Here is a 23,041-nt window from a genome sequence, read left to right on the forward strand (position 1 = left end):
ACCAGAGGATTCAGTGGTGTCTTGTTTACCTGCAGGTCACCCTCTTGGTGTCTTAAACTTTGCATCTGCTCTGTTCTTCAAGTAAATGTTTTATTGTTTAAAGTCGTCCTTGTGCATAGAGTTGTAAGGCTTTTTAATACTGATAGCAACAACAATCAGACTACAGACAGACAGGTTGTTTACTATGACTGGATGAAGGGATGCAGTGTTGAAGGCTTCCTTTAGGTCTCCTGGTCTCTTGGGATTTAAACTGTGAATACAGAGAGATAGTCCTAACCATTCAATCAATGTACACAACAAAAAGTAATCATTAACACTATACTGAGTGGAGACTCTTATAATACAATATAATATAATGACTAGAATATAATAAGATGCCTGTCACCTTGACAGTGTGTCTCTGTACCTCTCAGTCTCTAAACCACTAGGATACCTGTCACCTTGACAGTGTGTCTCTCTACCTCTCAGTCTCTAAACCACTAGGATACCTGTCTTCTTGACAGTGTGTCTATATACCTCTCAGTCTCTAAACCACTAGGATACCTGTCACCTTGACAGTGTGTCTCCATACCTCTCAGTCTCTAAACCACTAGGATACCTGTCACCTTGACAGTGTGTCTCTCTACCTCTCAGTCTCTAAACCACTAGGATACCTGTCACCTTGACAGTGTGTCTCTGTACCTCTCAGTCTCTAAACCACTAGGATACCTGTCACCTTGACAGTGTGACTCTCTACCTCTCAGTCTCTAAACCACTAGGATACCTGTCACCTTGACAGTGTGTCTCTATACCTCTCAGTCTCTAAACCACTAGGATAGTAAACACACACAATAAACACACTGTAATGTAAAGTAAATCCTCATTCTCAATGATCACTCAATACATACAGTATTCATTTCACCTACAGTACATTGTATCAATATCAAGTTCCCTCCTCATTACAACCACGTACTAATCATTATAGACACTTATAATCAGTGTTATAACACATAAGTGTATTATAAGGCATTATAAAGGTCATTAAAATAATTATAATATGTACTTCATAGAAACTGTTACCCTTTATATATTCTAACCACTCTATTTAATATTAAGGGTCCTAACCTAGGAACTAAAATATGTGTCTCCTTCTCGACGTTGCATGCAGTTCTCTCTCCCTCTCTCTAACCCCTCCCTCCCTCTAAACTCACCTATCTGGCAGAACCAGAAAGTCCATACCTCCCAAAAACTGTCTTCTGTGGAAACGAAACTGATCTGATTCTCTCTGTCGTCTGTCTGTGTGAGAGTGAACAACCGTCCAAATGGCTCAGCAGGGAGATCTTCTGGACCAGGACCAGTTCTGTTGTTCTGTCTGTCTGGGTCTACTGAAGGAGCCAGTCACCATCCCCTGTGGACACAGTTACTGTAGGAGCTGTATTGAGGGCTGCTGGGATCAGGATGTTCTGAAAGGGGTCTATAGCTGTCCTCAGTGCAGAGAGACCTTCACTCCAAGGCCTAATCTGAGGAAAAATAACATGTTGGCTGAGCTGGAGGAGAAACTGAGGAAGACAGGACTCCAGGCTGCTCCCCCGCATGCTCTGTGCTATGCTGGACCTGGAGATGTGGCGTGTGATTTCTGCACTGGGACCAGAAAGCAGAAAGCCCTCATGTCCTGTCTGGCGTGTCTGGTATCTTACTGTGAGACTCACCTTCAACCTCACTATGAATTTCCTGCTTTGAAGAAGCACAAGCTGGTCAAAGCCACTGCACAACTACAGGAGAAGATCTGCTCTCATCATGACAAACTGCTGGAGGTTTACTGTCGTACCGAACAGCAGTGTATCTGTCTGCTGTGTGTGATGGATGAACATAAAGGCCATGATACAGTGTCAGCTGCAGCAGAGAGGACTGAGAAACAGGTAAGACCAGAACAACTTGTTGGTTACTGTCTGATAAACAAAGAATTAAAGATACAGTAGGAACTAAATCTGTTTGAATATGAGATCATTCAAGTTAAATCGATCCAGGGCAGAACAAATATGAACACAAACCTTGATTGTATAGATATGTTAACCCAGATTCTTCAAATGTATCACCATTTTATAAAGTCTGTTAGGTTCTGAAGAGACAGAGTTAAAAACTCAAACCAAGTTTATTCACCCACTGGGTCATACAGCTGCAAAGACAATGTATGATTACACAAGAACATATATTTATAACCTCATACTAGGCGGGATAAACTCCTTACACATCTAGACAGCCAATGCATCTCTGTTGCTAGGCAGGAACTGAATTGGTTCCTCTCACTGATGCAGTCATGGCCCTGTCTGATGCTTAAACCTTTGTGGGTGTGGACGTGTATGTGTGTGAGATAGGACTGTAGTAGGAGGGTTGGTGTGGTGGCTTGACCTCGAGATGAATTACTCGCTCCTCCCTAGTTCTGCAGCTGGCCTGCCTTATCAGAGACTGAAACTAGTCTGTTGAATTCCTGGCTCCTCCCTAGTTCTGCAGCTGGCCTGCCTTATCAGAGACTAACTAGACTGTTGAATTCCTGGCTCCTCCCTAGTTCTGCAGCTGGCCTACCTTATCAGAGACTAACTAGACTGTTGCATTCCTGGCTCCTCCCTAGTTCTGCAGCTGGCCTGCCTTATCAGAGACTAACTAGACTGTTGCATTCCTGGCTCCTCCCTAGTTCTGCAACTGGCCTACCTTATCAGAGACTAACTAGACTGTTGCATTCCTGGCTCCTCCCTAGTTCTGCAGCTGGCCTGCCTTATCAGAGACTAACTAGACTGTTGCATTCCTGGCTCCTCCCTAGTTCTGCAGCTGGCCTGTCTTATCATAGACTAACTAGACTGTTGAATTCCTGACTCCTCCCTAGTTCTGCAGCTGGCCTGCCTTATCAGAGACTAACTAGACTGTTGAATTCCTGACTCCTCCCTAGTTCTGCAGCTGGCCTGCCTTATCAGAGACTAACTAGACTGTTGAATTCCTGGCTCCTCCCTAGTTCTGCAGCTGGCCTGCCTTATCAGAGACTAACTAGACTGTTGAATTCCTGGCTCCTCCCTAGTTCTGCAGCTGGCCTGCCTTATCAGAGACTAACTAGTCTGTTGAATTCCTGGCTCCTCCCTAGTTCTGCAGCTGGCCTGCCTTATCAGAGACTAACTAGACTGTTGAATTCCTGACTCCTCCCTAGTTCTGCAGCTGGCCTGCCTTATCAGAGACTGAAACTAGTTCCCCTTTGTCTCCCTCTTTAGGAACATTGATATTCAACAATAACATGTTTGAACAGAATATTTCAGCACTTCCCCTTGTCTCTCTCGGTAACTTTCCATACACCCAGTTCCTATCCACCCGTCATTGACCCCAACATATACATTCCTTATACATGTAAAGTCATCAGTACGTTATAGTATGGTAACATGGATAAGTATATTTCTAGCTAGAATCCAACAAGTCAAACACCATTATCATTAGTTATCAAACACCATTATCATTAGTTATCAAACACCATTATCATTCGTTATCAAACACCATTATCATTCGTTATCAAACACCATTATCATTCGTTATCAAACACCATTATCATTCGTGCTCAAACATCATTATCATTAGTTATCAAACACCATTATCATTAGTTATCAAACATCGTTATCATTAGTTATCAAACACCATTATCATTCGTGATCAAACATCATTATCATTAGTTATCAAAAATTGTTAGCATTAGTTATCAAACATCATTATCATTCGTTATCAAACATCATTATCATTAGTTATCAAACAGCATTATCATTAGTAATCAAACACCCAATCAACTCTCTGATTTGTGTACTGTTAAAACTATCATTATTCACATGACAACATGATGATATAATTTCAGACAGACACTTCCTCAATATTTGTATCCCTATCTTCTATGGGTCCTATGTCACATGACTATACTATTGATCTACTGGACTAATAAAGCTTGATAGCTCATTGAAGAGTGATTCTCCACAGAGGCAGCTGGGGATGAGTCAGCAGAAGGTCCAGCAGAGATTCCAGGAGAGAGAGAAGGAGCTGAAGGAGCTCCAACAGGATGTGGAGTCTCTCAAGGTGAGTATTGTTGACCAGAGGAGACACACCATTTAACTTCTCTCCTTCAATCCGAGAGAGGGAGAGAGGGGCCCCTATCCAATCCCACTGACCCCACTGTTGGGAACAGGCTGCACGGACCCCTTTCAGAGAATAGACTGCTTAATGTAACTGACGGGATATGAACCCTGGTCTACCGTGGGAGAAACCAACATCTTGACCGTTACAGCAAGAGGACATTCCCTATTGGACCGACACTGATTTAGAAGTAGCAGGCGGGGCTACCTCATCACATAACCATGAGTAACCATGACTGACTCATGTCCCCTATACATTAACATGGAGCTCTCTCTCTATTCAATTCAAAGGGCTTTATTGGCTTGGGAAACATATGTTTACATATGAACAGAAATGAACAGTAAACATTGCACACACAAAAGTTTCAAAGGAATAGAGACATTTCAAATGTTATAATTAAATTGGAAAACAGTGTTTATTTGTGGTTTTACAGTGTGTTTCTTCTGACCAGAGAGAGTCGCTCCGTGTCACGCAACTTGGGTCAAGATCTGTTTCTTTGCTCTTAGTTCATAGCAATGGTTATCAACTGTACCGCAGAAATGGAATGGAATCCACCGTAAATCACAGACAATAGATGTTGTGGTGGCAGCTGCAGAGAACTATTTGGACAAACGAGATTTGACTTCAGAAGAGTTACAGGGTGTGTTGAGTGGTGGTGTCCCGTCCTCCCAGGTCGTTGGCATGGTGCAGGAGCAGATAGGGTCAAAGTAGTGGAATGGGGTAGTGGGTTTTTAATGAGTGTAGGGTTAGTTGGCATGGTGGAGGAGCAGATAGGGTCAAAGTAGTGGAATGGGGTAGTGGGTTTTTAATGAGTGTAGGGTTAGTTGGCATGGTGCAGGAGCAGATAGGGTCAAAGTAGTGGAATGGGGTAGTGGGTTTTTAATGAGTGTAGGGTTAGTTGGCATGGTGCAGGAGCAGATAGGGTCAAAGTAGTGGAATGGGGTAGTGGGTTTTTAATGACTGTAGGGTTAGTTGGCATGGTGCAGGAGCAGATAGGGTCAAAGTAGTGGAATGGGGTAGTGGGTTTTTAATGAGTGTAGGGTTAGTTGTCATGGTGCAGGAGCAGATAGGGTCAAAGTAGTGGAATGGGGTAGTGGGTTTTTAGTGAGGAGCAGATAGGGTCAAAGTAGTGGAATGGGGTAGTGGGTTTTTAATGAGTGTAGGGTTAGTTGGAAGGGTGTTATGTAGTATTATCATAATTTCCCCTTTTCCCATTTTGTATCACAAAGTAAAATAGATTTATATTATAGTCCAGTTGGGGGCGGTAATGCAACATATTGGATGCCAACCACCGTTAAACTCCAAAGAAGAAGAAACGTTATATTATGTCTATGTACAGTGTTGTAACGATGTCTCTCTCTCTCTCTCATTCCATCACTTTCGTGGTAGTTGGTTGTGTGGGTCTCTGGTTATGAATGGGGTGCTGACAGACAATCGTTGATGGATATTTGTAGAGCTCTGATCAGGACGACAATTGATTACAGGTGTATAGTTTATGGAACAGCAGCAAAGACTTGTCTTCAGAAGCTGGACAGAATCCAGTATATAGCTTTAAGGATATGTATTGGTGCATTTAAATCAACATCTGTATGTGTCTTACTAGTGGAGGCAGGTGAGATGCCTTTGGATATACGGCGTAATAAATTGTCATTAGCTTATTGGGTTGAAAGGCTGTGAGGTTGAGCATCCCACTGCTACTGTTCTAGATGACTGTTGGGAATATACTAGTAGACAAGGCAGTGGCTTTGGTTGGACAGTTGGAAAGCTTGCTGATGAGAGTGGTTTGAGGGAGTTGGAGGTTGGCCCTTCTGTGGTGATAGGGGATGTTCCTCCATGGTTACTCCCAGATCCTGTTGTTGATCTAACCCTGGTAGACAAAAGGAAATTATTGGTCAGAAGTCAGTGATGAAGGGAAACTGGTTGACAATTACATTGGTAGAAGTTTCTATGCTTTTTGACCTCTTTTCCCAGATGGATCCAAGGACCCAGATAGTGGGCACACAGGAGCAGGCGTTTACCTTCCGGAATTTGATGTGCAGATATGTAGAAGACTAACAGATGAACTGTCAGTACCCTCAGTTGAACTGTTGGTGATAATAGTTGCCCTCCAGTGGGTGGAGGACGTACAACCTGTTAGAATTATAGGATGCTCAGATTCTCTGTCTGTATTGAATAGTTTATCATCTGGTAAATCTAGTAGGAGTGACCTACTAAATCAAATCAAATTGTATTAGTCACATGCGCCGAATACAACAGGTGTAGACCTTACAGTGAAATGCTTACTTACGAGATCCTAATCAACAAAAAAGAAATATATGGATAAGAATAAGAATTAAAAGTAACAAGTAATTAAAGAGCAGCAGTAAAATAACAATAGCGAGACAATATACAGGGGCGTACCGATACTGAGTCAATGTGGAGGCTATATACAGGGGGTACCGGTACAGAGTCAATGTGGAGGCTATATACAGGGCGTACCGATACTGAGTCAATGTGGAGGATATATACAGGGGGTACCGATACTGAGTCAATGTGGAGGCTATATACAGGGGGTACCGGTACAGAGTCAATGTGGAGGCTATATACAGGGGGTACCGGTACAGAGTCAATGTGGAGGCTATATACAGGGGTGTACCGGTACAGAGTCAATGTGGGGGCTATATACAGGGGGTACCGGTACAGAGTCAATGTGGAGGCTATATACAGGGTGTACCGGTACAGAGTCAATGTGGAGGCTATATACAGGGGGTACCGGTACAGAGTCAATGTGGAGGCTATATACAGGGGGTACCGGTACAGAGTCAATGTGGAGGCTATATACAGGGGTGTACCGGTACAGAGTCAATGTGGGGGCTATATACAGGGGGTACCGGTACAGAGTCAATGTGGAGGCTATATACAGGGTGTACCGGTACCGAGTCAATGTGGAGGCTATATACAGGGGTGTACCGGTACAGAGTCAATGTGGAGGCTATATACAGGGGTGTACCGGTACAGAGTCAATGTGGAGGCTATATACAGGGGTGTACCGGTACAGAGTCAATGTGGAGGCTATATACAGGGTGTACCGGTACAGAGTCAATGTGGAGGCTATATACAGGGGGTACCGGTACAGAGTCAATGTGGAAGCTATATACAGGGGGTACCGGTACAGACTCAATGTGGAGGCTATATACAGGGGGTACCGATACTGAGTCAATGTGGAGGCTATATACAGGGGGTACCGGTACAGAGTCAATGTGGAGGCTATATACAGGGGGTACCGGTACAGAGTCAATGTGGAGGCTATATACAGGGGTGTACCGGTACAGAGTCAATGTGGGGGCTATATACAGGGGGTACCGGTACAGAGTCAATGTGGAGGCTATATACAGGGTGTACCGGTACCGAGTCAATGTGGAGGCTATATACAGGGGGTACCGGTACAGAGTCAATGTGGAGGCTATATACAGGGGGTACCGGTACAGAGTCAATGTGGAGGCTATATACAGGGGTGTACCGGTACAGAGTCAATGTGGGGGCTATATACAGGGGGTACCGGTACAGAGTCAATGTGGAGGCTATATACAGGGTGTACCGGTACCGAGTCAATGTGGAGGCTATATACAGGGGTGTACCGGTACAGAGTCAATGTGGAGGCTATATACAGGGGTGTACCGGTACAGAGTCAATGTGGAGGCTATATACAGGGGTGTACCGGTACAGAGTCAATGTGGAGGCTATATACAGGGTGTACCGGTACAGAGTCAATGTGGAGGCTATATACAGGGGTGTACCGGTACAGAGTCAATGTGGAGGCTATATACAGGGGTGTACCGGTACAGAGTCAATGTGGAGGCTATATACAGGGGTGTACCGGTACAGAGTCAATGTGGAGGCTATATACAGGGTGTACCGGTACAGAGTCAATGTGGAGGCTATATACAGGGGGTACCGGTACAGAGTCAATGTGGAAGCTATATACAGGGGGTACCGGTACAGAATCAATGTGGAGGCTATATACAGGGGGGTACCGATACAGAGTCAATGTGGAGGCTATATACAGGGGGTACCGATACTGAGTCAATGTGGAGGCTATATACAGGGGCGTACCGATACTGAGTCAATGTGGAGGCTATATACAGGGGGTACCGGTACAGAGTCAATGTGGAGGCTATATACAGGGGGTACTGGTACAGAGTCAATGTGGAGGCTAAATACAGGGGGTACCGGTACAGAGTCAATGTGGAGACTATATACAGGGGGTACCGGTACAGAGTCAATGTGGAGACTATATACAGGGGGTAACCACCCTGGACGGTTCCGACCTAGAATATGTGGACATCTATAAGTACCTAGGTGTCTGGCTAGACTGCAAACTCTCCTTCCAGACTCATATCAAACATCTCCAATCCAAAATCAAATCAAGAATCTGCTTTCTATTCCGCAACAAAGCCTCCTTCACTCACGCCGCCAAACTTACCCTAGTAAAACTGACTATCCTGCCGATCCTCGACTTCGGCGATGTCATCTACAAAATAGCTTGCAACACTCTACTCAGCAAACTGGATGCAGTTTATCACAGTGCCATTCGTTTTGTTACTAAAGCACCTTATACGACCCACCACTGCGACCTGTATGCCCTAGTCGGCTGGCCCTCGCTACATGTTCGTCGTCAGACCCACTGGCTCCAGGTCATCTACAAGGCTATGCTAGGTAAAGTGCCGCCTTATCTCAGTTCACTGGTCACGATGGCTACACCCACCCGCAGCACGCGCTCCAGCAGGTGTATCTCACTGATCATCCCTAAAGCTAAAACCTCATTTGGACGCCTTTCCTTCCAGTTCTCTGCTGCCTGCGACTGGAACGAATTGCAAAAATCTCTGAAGTTGGAGACTTTTATCTCCCTCAACAACTTTAAAAATCTGCTATCCGAGCAGCTAACCGATCGCTGCAGCTGTACATAGTCCATCTGTAAACTACCCACCCAATTTACCTACCTCACCCCCCATACTGCTTTTATTTATTTACTTTTCTGCTCTTTTGCACACCAGTACCAATATCTCTTCTTGCACATGATCATCTGATGATTTATCACTCCAGTGTTAATCTGCTAAATTGTAATTATTCGATTTATTGCCTACCTCATGCCTTTTGCACACATTGTATATAGATTCTCTTTTTTTCTACCATGTTATTGACTTGTTTATTGTTTACTCCATGTGTAACTCTGTGTTGTCTGTTCACACTGCTATGCTTTATCTTGGCCAGGTCGCAGTTGCAAATGAGAACTTGTTCTCAACTAGCCTACCTGGTTAAATAAAGGTGAAATAAAAATAAATAAAAAATATACAGGGTGTACCGATACAGAGTCAATGTGGAGGCTATATACAGGGGGTACCGGTACAGAGGCAATGTGGAGGCTATATACAGGGGGTACCGGTACAGAGTCAATGTGGAGGCTATATACAGGGGGTACCGGTACAGAGTCAATGTGGAGGCTATATACAGGGGGTACCGGTACAGAGTCAATGTGGAGGCTATATACAGGGGGTACCGGTACAGAGTCAATGTGGAGGCTATATACAGGGGGTACCGGTACAGAGTCAATGTGGAGGCTATATACAGGGGGTACCGGTACAGAGTCAATGTGGAGGCTATATACAGGGGGTACCGGTACAGAGTCAATGTGGAGACTATATACAGGGGGTACCGGTACAGAGTCAATGTGGAGGCTATATACAGGGGGTACCGGTACAGAGTCAATGTGGAGGCTATATACAGGGGGTACCGGTACAGAGTCAATGTGGAATGTGGTACCGCTTGCCTTGCGGTAGCAGAGAGAACAGTCTATGACTGGGGTGGCTCGAGTCTTTGACAAATTTTAGGGCCTTCCTCTGACACCGCCTGGTATAGAGGTCCTGGATGGCAGGAAGCTTGGCCTTTTTTGTCATTAGCTTATTGGGTTGAAAGGCTGTGAGGTTGAGCATCCCACTGCTACTGTTCTAGATGACTGTTGGGAATATACTAGTAGACAAGGCAGTGGTTTTGGTTGGACAGTTGTAGGTATCAATGTTATTATGGAGAATTGAGAGAATGGGTGTAGTAGTGAGATTCTGCTGGGTCCCAGCACATTCAGGTGTGGAAGGAAATTTAATTGTAGACCAGTTATCTAAAAGAGCTTTGAAACAAGATATAATTGATATTAATGTTCCACTGGGTAGAGGTGAGGCCACATGTAAGATCAGAGACATTTTGATAGATGTGTGGCAGAAGAGATGGGACTCTGAGAACAAGGGACGGCATTTATATGTCCTCTAAAGGTCGGTGGACCAAGGATCAAAGGTCAGATTAGGAAGGAAGAGGTGGTGTTTACTCGATTGTGTTTAGGACATTGTACATTGAACTGGTCCTTACATCTGGTTGGCAGCATGTGAATGGTTTGTGTCTGGAGGGTCTGGTCAATGAAACGGTGGAGCATGTGTTGTTATATTGTTGTAAGGATGTTGAAGAGAGGGAAAGATTGAAGTGTAGGGTCATTGAGGTTGGATGGGGTTGGGGGGGTTTGGAAGGGATTTGGGGGATGGGGGAGGGTCTATTAGAAGTTACTAGGACTCTTTTTTATTTTCTCAGAAGTTCTGAGTTAGGTAGGAGGATTTAGAAATGGTGTAAACTGTGATTGAACACACTCCAGCACAGTAGGTGGCGCCATGCACCTTTAACGTTGGTTTGTGGACCGCCATTATATCATAGAAGAAGAAGTTGGTCTGTGAGGGTTTTGTGGTTCCTGAGGAGGGCTACTATTCTTTTTTATTTTAGTTTTCAAGTATTCTCTGAATTTAATAAAGCCAAAGCTAAAGCTACCCTAAACAATTCTAAATATATCAGTCAATATATTTTCTCTGTGATTTGTTGTTTTCCCGTCAACCGTTCCATCGCATCTTAACCGTGTTACCGGGCGGGCACTAGGACCCGGGGGAGGCTGCTGCTGCAGAGGCTGCTGCACCGGTAGTGACGTCAGTCCTACTTGTAGCTCATTGTGGTCAACGTCAGCTGTGGCTCGAGACTGCTAGCTAACGGTTAACGGAGAGGAAAAGACTCTGACAGGACACATTCATGTAGATAGGCTATGATGGCAATTTGTGGTAAGTTACAATAGAGAGAGAGACTTTTCACTACTATAGACTTTGGTCAGAATCAAAGCTTTGTTAACCAATACGTTTTTATGTGAGGCTGCCGGTAAGTTACAGTGTAACAGACGTTGTTAGCTAGCTAACGGTAACGTTAACGGTGTCTTTTAAATTCGACATAAGTTATGTGGCGATGATATCTAGATAACGTTGTATTTAATGTAGTTTTACTCTCTGTACCAGGCTATAAATGACACAGATGATATCTAGTTAACGTTGTATTTAATGTAGTTTTACTATCTGTCCAGGCTATAAATGACACAAATGATATCTAGTTAATGTTGTATTTAATGTAGTTTTACTATCTGTACCAGGCTATAAATGGCACAAATTATATCTAGTTAACGTTGTATTTAAGTTTCCATGTGAATCATTTAGCAGACACTCTTATCCAGAGCCACCAGGGTTAAGTGACTAAATCTGCCTAAAAAAGGCGATTTACAGATTTTTCACCTAGTCTGCTACTTAACACCAAGCGGTCCAGGAGGGGAGACAAGTTGTTATTTTCCAGTTTGGTCCTAAGAACAGGTTTTAGTGGTCAAATAAGGAGGAGAGTAGAGCAGGACCAAGAGGTGCTCTGTACCTGTCTGTCCAGGAGGGAGGGGAGTAGAGCAGGACCAAGAGGTGTTCTGTACCTGTCTGTCCAGGAGGGAGGAGAGTAGAGCAGGACCAAGAGGTGTTCTGTACCTGTCTGTCCAGGAGGGAGGAGAGTAGAGCAGGACCAAGAGGTGTTCTGTACCTGTCTGTCCAGGAGGGAGGAGAGTAGAGCAGGACCAAGAGGTGTTCTGTACCTGTCTGTCCAGGAGGGAGGAGAGTAGAGCAGGACCAAGAGGTGTTCTGTACCTGTCTGTCCAGGAGGGAGGAGAGTAGAGCAGGACCAAGAGGTGTTCTGTACCAGCCTGTCCAGGAGGGGGGACAAGGCCTGGTGGACCTGGATATCAGGGTGGCAGCGTTCTGACTCAATGAGGTGCAGAGAGGCTACTGTACCTACTGTCTCTCTCTCTGTGTCTCTCTCTCTCTGTGTCTCTCTCTCTCTGTGTGTCTCTCTCTCTCTCTCTCTCTCTCTCTCTGTCTCTCTCTCTGTCTCTCTCTCTCTCTCTCTCTCTCTCTCTCTCTCTCTCTCTCTCTCTCTCTCTCTCTCTCTCTCTCTCTCTCTCTCTCTCTGTCTCTCTGTCTCTGTCTCTGTCTCTGTCTCTCTCTCTCTCTCTGTCTCTCTCTCTGTCTCTGTCTGTCGCTCTGTCTGTCTCTCTCTGTCTATGTCTGTCTCTCTCTGTCCCTCTCTCTCTCTCTCTCTCTCTCTCTCTCAACAGCGCTCTGCACAGGCAGCAGTGGAGGACAGTGATCAGATCTTTACTGAGCTGATCCGCTCCATTGAGAGAAGGAGCTCTGAGGTGAAGGAGCTGATCAGAGCCCAAGAGAAGGCTCAAGTGAGTCAAGCTGAAGGACTCCTGGAGCAACTGAAGCAGGAGATAGCTGAGCTGAGGAAGAGAAGCACTGAGCTGGAGCAGCTCTCACACACAGAGGATCACATCCATTTCCTCCAGGTAACTAAACTGTCTTGTTACATGTGATATGACATTAACTTCATGTGAAACTATTCATCTACATCATTATGTTGTCCTGTCTCTCTCTCTGTCCCCCTCTCTCTCTGTCCGTCCCTCTCTCTCTCTCTCTCTCTCTCTCTCTCTCTCTCTGTCCGTGTCTCTCTCTCTCTCTGTCCGTGTCTCTCTCTCTCTCTGTCCGTGTCTCTCTCTCTCTCTGTCCGTGTCTCTCTCTCTCTCTGTACGTCCCTCTCTCTCTGTCCGTCCCTCTTTCTCTCTCTGTTCGTCCCTCTCTCTCTCTCTCTCTCTCTCTCTCTCTCTCTCTCTCTCTCTGTCCGTCCCTCTCTGTCTGTCCGTCCCTCTCTCTCTCTCTGTACGTCCCTCTCTCTCTCTCTGTCCGTCCCTCTCTCTCTGTCCGTCCCTCTCTCTCTCTCTCAATTCAATTCAATTCAATTCAATTCAAGGGGCTTTATTGGCATGGGAAACATGTGTTAACATTGCCAAAGCAAGTGAGGTAGATATTATACAAAAGTGAAATAAACAATAAAAATTAACAGTAAACATTACACATACAGAAGTTTCAAAACAATAAAGACATGACAAATGTCATACTATATATATGCAGTGTTGTAACAATGTACAAATGGTTAAAGCACACAAGTTAAAATAAATAAACATAAATATGGGTTGTATTTACAATGGTGTTTGTTCTTCACTGGTTGCCCTTTTCTTGTGGCAACAGGTCACAAATCTTGCTGCTGTGATGGCACACTGTGGAATTTCACCCAGTAGATATGGGAGTTTATCAAAATTGGATTTGTTTTCGAATTCTTTGTGGATCTGTGTAATCTGAGGGAAATATGTCTCTCTAATATGGTCATACATTGGGCAGGAGGTTAGGAAGTGCAGCTCAGTTTCCACCTCATTTTGTGGGCAGTGAGCACATAGCCTGTCTTCTCTTGAGAGCCATGTCTGCCTACGGCGGCCTTTCTCAATAGCAAGGCTATGCTCACTGAGTCTGTACATAGTCAAAGCTTTCCTTAAGTTTGGGTCAGTCACAGTGGTCAGGTATTCTGCCACTGTATACTCTCTGTTTAGGGCCAAATAGCATTCTAGTTTGCTCTGTGTTTTTGTTAATTCTTTCCAATGTGTCAAGTAATTATCTTTTTGTTTTCTCATGATTTGGTTGGGTCTAATTGTGCTGTTGTCCTGGGGCTCTGTGGGGTGTGTTTGTGTTTGTGAACAGAGCCCTAGGACCAGCTTGCTTAGGGGACTCTTCTCCAGGTTCATCTCTCTGTAGGTGATGGCTTTGTTATGGAAGGTTTGGGAATCGCTTCCTTTTAGGTGGTTGTAGAATTTAACGTCTCTTTTCTGGATTTTGATAATTAGTGGGTATCGGCCTAATTCTGCTCTGCATGCATTATTTGGTGTTCTACGTTGTACACGGAGGATATTTTTGCAGAATTCTGCATGCAGAGTCTCAATTTGGTGTTTGTCCCATTTTGTGAAATCTTGGTTGGTGAGCGGACCCCAGACCTCACAACCATAAAGGGCAATGGGCTCTATGACTGATTCAAGTATTTTTAGCCAGATCCTAATTGGTATGTTGAAATTTATGTTCCTTTTGATGGCATAGAATGCCCTTCTTGCCTTGTCTCTCAGATCGTTCACAGCTCTGTGGAAGCTACCTGTGGTGCTGATGTTTAGGCCGAGGTATGTATAGTTTTTTGTGTGCTCTAGGGCAACGGTGTCTAGATGGAATTTGTGTTCCTGGCGACTGGACCTTTTTTGGAACACCATTATTTTGGTCTTACTGAGATTTACTGTCAGGGCCCAGGTCTGACATAATCTGTGCAGAAGATCTAGGTGCTGCTGTAGGCCCTCCTTGGTTGGTGACAGAAGCACCAGATCATCAGCAAACAGTAGACATTTGACTTCGGATTCTAGTAGGGTGAGGCCGGGTCCTGCAGACTGTTCTAGTGCCCTCGCCAATTCGTTGATATATATGTTGAAGAGGGTGGGGCTTAAGCTGCATCCCTGTCTCACCCCACGACCCTGTGTGAAGAAATGTGTGTGTTTTTTGCCAATTTTAACCGCACACTTGTTGTTTGTGTACATGGATTTTATGATGTCGTATGTTTTACCCCCAACACCACTTTCCATCAATTTGTATAGCAGACCCTCATGCCAAATTGAGTCGAAGGCTTTTTTGAAATCAACAAAGCATGAGAAGACTTTGCCTTTGTTTTGGTTTGTTTGGTTGTCAATTAGGGTGTGTAGGGTGAATACATGGTCTGTTGTACGGTAATTTGGTAAAAAGCCAATTTGACATTTGCTCAGTACATTGTTTTCATTGAGGAAATGTACGAGTCTGCTGTTAATGATAATGCAGAGTATTTTCCCAAGGTTACTGTTGACGCATATTCCACGGTAGTTATTGGGGTCAAATTTGTCTCCACTTTTGTGGATTGGGGTGATCAGTCCTTGGTTCCAAATATTGGGGAAGATGCCAGAGCTAAGGACGATGTTAAAGAGTTTTAATATAGCCAATTGGAATTTGTTGTCTGTGTATTTGATCAATTCATTAAGGATACCATCAACACCACAGGCCTTTTTGGGTTGGAGGGTTTTTATTTTGTCCTGTAACTCATTCAAGGTAATTGGAGAATCCAGTGGGTTCTGGTAGTCTTTAATAGTTGATTCTAGGATTTGTATTTGATCATGTATATGTTTTTGCTCTTTATTCTTTGTTATAGAGCCAAAAAGATTGGAGAAGTGGTTTACCCATACATCTCCATTTTGGATAGATAATTCTTCGTGGTGTTGTTTGTTTAGTGTTTTCCAATTTTCCCAGAATTGGTTAGAGTCTATGGATTCTTCAATTACATTGAGCTGATTTCTGACGTGCTGTTCCTTCTTTTTCCGTAGTGTATTTCTGTATTGTTTTAGTGATTCACCATAGTGAAGGCGTAGACTCAGGTTTTCCGGGTCTCTTTGTTTTTGGTTGGACAGGTTTCTCAATTTATTTCTTAGATTTTTGCATTCTTTATCAAACCATTTGTCATTGTTGTTCATTTTCTTCGGTTTTCTATTTGAGATTTTTAGATTTGATAGGGAAGCTGAGAGGTCAAATATACTGTTAAGATTTTCTACTGCCAAGTTTACACCTTCACTATTGCAGTGGAACGTTTTACCCAGGAAGTTGTCTAAAAGGGATTGAATTTGCTGTTGCCTAATTGTTTTTTGGTAGGTTTCCAAACTGCATTCCTTCCATCTATAGCATTTCTTAATGTTACTCAGTTCCTTTGGCTTTGATGCCTCATGATTGAGTATTGCTCTGTTCAAGTAGACTGTGATTTTGCTGTGGTCTGATAGGGGTGTCAGTGGGCTGACTGTGAACGCTCTGAGAGACTCTGGGTTGAGGTCAGTGATAAAGTAGTCTACAGTGCTACTGCCAAGAGATGAGCTATAGGTGTACCTACCATAGGAGTCCCCTCGAAGCCTACCATTGACTATGTACATACCCAGCGTGCGACAGAGCTGCAGGAGTTGTGACCCGTTTTTGTTGGTTATGTTGTCATAGTTGTGCCTAGGTGGGCATATGGGGGAGGGAATGCTGTCACCTCCAGGTAGGTGTTTGTCCCCCTGTGTGCTGAGGGTGTCAGGTTCCTGTCCAGTTCTGGCATTTAGGTCGCCACAGACTAATACATGTCCCTGGGCCTGGAAATTATTGATTTCCCCCTCCAGGATGGAGAAGCTGTCTTCATTAAAGTATGGGGATTCTAGTGGGGGGATATAGGTAGCACACAGGAGGACATTTTTCTCTGTTAAGATAATTTCCTTTTGAATTTCAAGCCAAATGTAAAATGTTCCTGTTTTGATTAATTTAATGGAGTGAGTTAGGTCTGCTCTATACCAAATTAGCATTCCCCCTGAGTCCCTTCCCTGTTTCACACCTGATAGTTTGGTGGATGGGACTACCAGCTCTCTGTAACCTAGAGGGCAACCAGTGGGTCCGTCTCCTCTATACCATGTTTCTTGCAGGATGACAATGTCTGCATTACCGATTTCTTTGGTGAAGTCCGGGTTCCTGCTCTTTAGGCCAAAGGCAGATGACCTCAGACCTTGGATATTCCAGGATGATATAGTGAAGGCTTTTTGTTCCTTTTTGTTTTTTGTTGATGCCCTCTCTCTGTCTCTCTCTCTCTCTCTCTCTCTCTGTCCGTCCCTCTCTCTCTGTCCGTCCCTCTTTCTCTCTCTGTTCGTCCCTCTCTCTCTCTCTCTCTCTCTCTCTCTCTGTCCGTCCCTCTCTCTCTGTCCGTCCCTCTCTCTCTCTCTCTCTCTCTCTCTCTCTCTCTGTCCGTCCCTCTCTCTCTGTCCGTCCCTCTCTCTCTGTCCGTCCCTCTCTCTCTGTCCGTCCCTCTCTCTCTCTCTGTCCGTCTGTCCCTCTCTCTCTCCCTTTGTCCGTCCCTCTCTCTCTCCCTTTGTCCGTCCGTCCCTCTCTCCCACTGTCCGTCCCTCTCTCCCACTGTCCGTCCCTCTCTCCCACTGTCCGTCCCTCTCTCCCACTGTCCGTCCCTCTCTCCCACTGTCCGTCCCTCTCTCCCACTGTCCGTCCCTCTCTCCCACTGTCTTTCTCTCACTCCCACCGTCCGTCCCTCTCTCTCCCTCTGTCTCTGTCCGTCTCTGTCCCTCCCCCTCTTTGTCCGTCTCTGTCCCTCTCTCTCTCTGTCCCTCTCTCTCTCTGTCCCTCTCTCTCTCTGTCCCTCTCTCCCTCTCTGTCCCCCTTTCTCTCTGTCTCTCTCTCTCTCTGTCCCCCTTTCTTTCTGTCCCCCTTTCTCTCTGTCTCTCTCTGTCCCTCTCTCTCTGTCTCTCTCTCCCTTTGTCCCTCTCTCTCTTTGTCCCTCTCTCTCTCTCTCTGTCTCTCTCTCTTTGTCCCTCTCTCTCTGTCCTTCTCTCTCTCTCTGTCCCTCTCTCTCTCTTTCTGTCTCTCTCTGTCCCTCTCTCTCTCTATCCATCTCTCTCTCTGTCCCTCTCTCTCCCTCTCTCTCTCTTGCTCTGTCTCTCTCTCTCTCTCTTGCTCTGTCTCTCTCTCTCTCTTGCTCTGTCCCTCTCTCTCTCTCTTGCTATGTCCCTCTCTCTCTCCCTCTGTCTCTCCCTCTGTCTCTCCCTCTGTCTCTCCCTCTGTCTCTCCCTCTGTCTCTCCCTCTGTCTCTCCCTCTGTCCCTCTCTCCCTCTGTCCCTCTCTCCCTCTGTCCCTCTCTCCCTCTGTCCCTCTCTCCCTCTGTCCCTCTCTCTCCCTCTGTCCCTCTCTCTCTTGCTCTGTCCCTCTCTCTCTTGCTCTGTCCCTCTCTCTCTCCCTCTGTCTCTCGCTCTGTCTCTCCCTCTGTCCCTCGCTCTGTCCCTCGCTCTCCCTCTGTCCCTCACTCTCCCTCGCCCTCACTCTGTCCCTCGCTCTCCCTCTGTCCCTCACCCTCACTCTGTCCCTCACTCTCCCTCTGTCTCTCTCTCTCTCTGTCTCTCTCTCTGTCCCTCTCTCTGTCCCTCTCTCTCTCTTTCTATCTGTCTCTGTGTCTCTCTCTTTCTCTGTGTCTCTGTCTCTCTCTGTGTCTCTCTCTCTCTCTCTGTCTCTCTCTCTCTCTCCAGAGTTATCAGTCTCTCTCTCTATGTCTCTCTCTCTCAATTCAATTCAAGGGGCTTTATTGGCATGGGAAACATGTGTTAACATTGCCAAAGCAAGTGAGGTAGATAATATACAAAATTGAAACAAACAATACAAATTAACAGTAAACATTACACATACAGAAGTTTCAAAACAATAAAGACATTACAAATGTTTTATTATATATATATACAGTGTTGTAACAATGTACAAATGGTTAAAGCACACAAGTTAAAATAAATAAGCATAAATATGGGTTGTATTTACAATGGTGTTTGTTCTTCACTGGTTGCCCTTTTCTTGTGTCTCTCTCTCTCTCTCTCTCTCTCTCTCTCTCTCTCTCTCTCTCTGTCTCTCTCTCTCTCTCTGTCTCTCTCTCTCTCTGTCTCTCTCTGTGTGTGTCTCTCTCTCTCTCTCTGTCTCTCTCTCTCTCTGTCTCTCTCTCTCTCTGTCCCTCTCTGTGTGTCTCTCTCTCTCTCCAGAGTTATCAGTCTCTCTCCAGTATCAGTGTATCTTCAGACTTACCCAGCATCGTTGTCCGTCCTCTTCAGTACTTTGGAGATGTGAGTAAGACTGTGTCTGAACTGAGAGAGAAACTAGAAGACTTCCTTAAAGGAGAATGGACCAAGATCTCCACTACAGGTGTGTTGAAAACAATAAGAACATCAACTTTAGACCATTGAAAGTTCCCTACTAGTCATATACATGTGGAATATGGTCTGATGATAACATTCCCTCTCTCTGTCAATGTGTTTGTGTGTCTGTAGTGAATATAGTGGATGTTGTACTGCCTCCAGAGCCCAAGACCAGAGAACAGTTGTTACAATGTGAGTCTCTTTATTGTGAAGTAACTAACAGTCTCTTTTTACTGACACTCCTAACAATCCCTCTAGAAATATATAGCAATAGTAGATCTAATCAAAGACTGGGTATCTATCTGACTCCTCATATTTCTCTGATTTGATCTCTGCTGTGCTCTAATCAAAGACAGGGTAGATACAGTATCTGACTTAACTTATTGTTCTGACTCCCCTCATTGGTCTCTGCTCTGCTCTTCTCCCAGATTCCTGTCAGCTCACACTGGACCCAAACACAGCATACACACTCCTCTCTCTGTCTAAAGGGAACAGAAAGGTGACCTTTACACGCCAAGTCCAACCATATCCTGACCATCCAGACAGATTCACCAACACGTTGCAGGTTCTGTGTAGAGAGGGTCTGTCTGGACGCTGTTACTGGGAGGTGGAGTGGACTGGTAATGTTGTTACAGCAGTCTCATATAAAGACATCAGCAGAACAGGGACAGATGGTGGATTTGGATACAATAACAAGTCCTGGAGTTTACAGTGCTATAGTGGTGGTTATTGTTTCAGACACAAAAATGTTGAGACTAAAGTATCAGGCCTTCAGTCCTCCAGAGTAGGAGTGTACCTGGATCACAAGGCAGGTACTCTGTCCTTCTACAGTGTCTCTGACACAATGACCCTCCTCCACAGAGTCCAGACCACATTCACTCAGCCCCTCTATCCTGGGTTTTGTCTCACTGGTTCTGCTGAGCTGGTTAAACTGTAGTAGGGTCCACATAGATACTAGTCATGCTGGTGTAGTCTATAGCTGAGCTGGTTAAACTGTAGTAGGGTCCACATAGATACTAGTCATGCTGGTGTAGTCTATAGCTGAGCTGGTTATACTGTAGTAGGGTCCACATAGATACTAGTCATGCTGGTGTAGTCTATAGCTGAGCTGGTTAAACTGTAGTAGGGTCCACATAGATACTAGTCATGCTGGTGTAGTCTATAGCTGAGTTGGTTAAACTGTAGTAGGGTCCACATAGATACTAGTCATGCTGGTGTAGTCTATAGCTGAGTTGGTTAAACTGTAGTAGGGTCCACATAGATACTAGTCATGCTGGTGTAGTCTATAGCTGAGTTGGTTAAACTGTAGTAGGGTCCACATAGATACTAGTCATGCTGGTGTAGTCTATAGCTGAGCTGGTTAAACTGTAGTAGGGTCCACATAGATACTAGTCATGCTGGTGTAGTCTATAGCTGAGCTGGTTAAACTGTAGTAGGGTCCACATAGATACTAGTCATGCTGGTGTAGTCTATAGCTGAGCTGGGCTGGTTAAACTGTAGTAGGGTCCACATAGATACTAGTCATGCTGGTGTAGTCTATAGCTGAGCTGGTTAAACTGTAGTAGGGTCCACATAGATACTAGTCATGCTGGTGTAGTCTATAGCTGAGCTGGTTAAACTGTAGTAGGGTCCACATAGATACTAGTCATGCTGGTGTAGTCTATAGCTGAGCTGGTTAAACTGTAGTAGGGTCCACATAGATACTAGTCATGCTGGTGTAGTCTATAGCTGAGCTGGTTAAACTGTAGTAGGGTCCACATAGATACTAGTCATGCTGGTGTAGTCTATAGCTGAGCTGGTTAAACTGTAGTAGGGTCCACATAGATACTAGTCATGCTGGTGTAGTCTATAGCTGAGCTGGTTAAACTGTAGTAGGGTCCACATAGATACTAGTCATGCTGGTGTAGTCTATAGCTGAGCTGGTTAAACTGTAGTAGGGTCCACATAGATACTAGTCATGCTGGTGTAGTCTATAGCTGAGCTGGTTAAACTGTAGTAGGGTCCACATAGATACTAGTCATGCTGGTGTAGTCTATAGCTGAGCTGGTTAAACTGTAGTAGGGTCCACATAGATACTAGTCATGCTGGTGTAGTCTATAGCTGAGCTGGTTAAACTGAATTAGGGTCCACATAGATACTAGTCATGCTGGTGGTGATGGTCCCCAGATGTGATGATTCATTCTGCTCTGTTTTATCTACAATGATTTAACTGATTTGATATTCAGAAGATGTTATGAATTAAAATTCAATATTTTCATATTTTTGTAATTGCAATGTTTTAATCTTGTACATTTCCATGAATCATGATGTCTGGTGTTGATGTATATTGGTCACTCAGTATATCAGTAATGTTCAGAATAGTACTTTAATATCATTGGAGATTGATGGTCTTTTTAATCCACTATCCAGAGTCAGGAACAGATGAAGTTAGGTCTGCTACTGTTCAGTGATTAAATATGATTTATGGTGATGGGAAATAATAAAAAACACTAAACTTCATCTAGTAATAGTTTTCCTTTGTTATTTATTCCAAGGTGTGTCTTTAACTTGTAAATGTATTGTGTGGAGGTGAGCTAGTGGTGTGGCTGATAGAATAGAATGAAAAGGGAGGAGGGGAGGAAGAGGGGAGGAGTGAAGGGCTGTTCAAGAAACCAGATGAGGAAGAGGAAGATGTTCAGGGGAATTACTGTCTCTGTTCCAAATGGTTCCCTATTCCCTACGTAGTGCACTACGGTGCTTCTGACCAGGTCTAAAGTAGTGTTCTACGTAGGGAATAGGGTGTAGATTTATTACAATATCATGCTTTAGTGTTTGGCACAAAAATATATTAGATCTCCACCCCCCCACTTCCTGTCTGTCATCCCCCAGTTCTGTTAAGACTTCCTCTCATTGAACTGGGCCTCATTTTAAATGGTCACTTTGTATTGATAGTCCATACTGGTCTTTACTATGGTTCTACATACAGTACCTGTATTGATAGTCCATACTGGTCTTTACTATGGTTCTACATACAGTACCTGTATTGATAGTCCATACTGGTCTTTACTATGGTTCTACATACAGTATCTGTATTGATAGTCCATACTGGACTTTACTATGGTTCTACATACAGTACCTGTATTGATAGTCCATACTGGGCTTTACTATGGTTCTACATACAGTATCTGTATTGATAGTCCATACTGGGCTTTACTATGGTTCTACATACAGTATCTGTATTGATAGTCCATACTGGGCTTTACTATGGTTCTACATACAGTATCTGTATTGATAGTCCATACTGGTCTTTACTATGGTTCTACATACAGTATCTGTATTGATAGTCCATACTGGTCTTTACTATGGTTCTACATACAGTATCTGTATTGATAGTCCATACTGGGCTTTACTATGGTTCTACATACAGTACCTGTATTGATAGTCCATACTGGTCTTTACTATCGTTCCTCATACAGTACCTGTATTGATAGTCCATACTGGTCTTTACTATGGTTCTACATACAGTATCTGTATTGATAGTCCATACTGGTCTTTACTATGGTTCTACATACAGTACCTGTATTGATAGTCCATACTGGGCTTTACTATGGTTCTACATACAGTACCTGTATTGATAGTCCATACTGGTCTTTACTATGGTTCTACATACAGTACCTGTATTGATAGTCCATACTGGGCTTTACTATGGTTCTACATACAGTACCTGTATTGATAGTCCATACTGGTCTTTTCTATGGTTCTACATACAGTACCTGTATTGATAGTCCATACTGGGCTTTACTATGGTTCTACATACAGTACCTGTATTGATAGTCCATACTGGTCTTTACTATGGTTCTACATACAGTACCTGTATTGATGAGGGCCTCATTCATTTCCACGGAGACCTGAATCATATCC

At 44.3% G+C, this 23,041-nt stretch overlaps 1 protein-coding gene across 1 annotated transcript; it reads left to right on the top strand.

The window, feature by feature from the left end:
* Positions 1–1,274: 1,274 nt before the first annotated feature.
* Positions 1,275–20,155, top strand: LOC120041018 (tripartite motif-containing protein 16-like). Its single transcript, XM_038985986.1, has 6 exons — positions 1,275–1,898; positions 3,982–4,077; positions 12,614–12,847; positions 18,989–19,148; positions 19,274–19,333; positions 19,570–20,155. The coding sequence occupies exons 1-6, from the start codon at positions 1,302–1,304 to the stop codon at positions 20,076–20,078; spliced, it is 1,656 nt and encodes a 551-aa protein (XP_038841914.1). The 5' UTR covers positions 1,275–1,301; the 3' UTR covers positions 20,079–20,155.
* Positions 20,156–23,041: the final 2,886 nt, after the last annotated feature.

This window comes from Salvelinus namaycush, unplaced genomic scaffold (genome assembly GCF_016432855.1).
Source record: "Salvelinus namaycush isolate Seneca unplaced genomic scaffold, SaNama_1.0 Scaffold4, whole genome shotgun sequence".
Classification (NCBI taxonomy): domain Eukaryota; kingdom Metazoa; phylum Chordata; class Actinopteri; order Salmoniformes; family Salmonidae; genus Salvelinus; species Salvelinus namaycush.

Coding starts and splice junctions, on each gene's coding strand:
- LOC120041018 (XM_038985986.1), top strand. CDS start 1,302: ATGGCTCAGCAGGGAGATCTTCTGGACCAGGACCAGTTCTGTTGTTCT. Junction 4,078..12,613: donor AGGATGTGGAGTCTCTCAAG/GTGAGTATTGTT, acceptor CTCTCTCAACAG/CGCTCTGCACAGGCAGCAGT. Junction 19,334..19,569: donor CAGAGAACAGTTGTTACAAT/GTGAGTCTCTTT, acceptor CTCTTCTCCCAG/ATTCCTGTCAGCTCACACTG.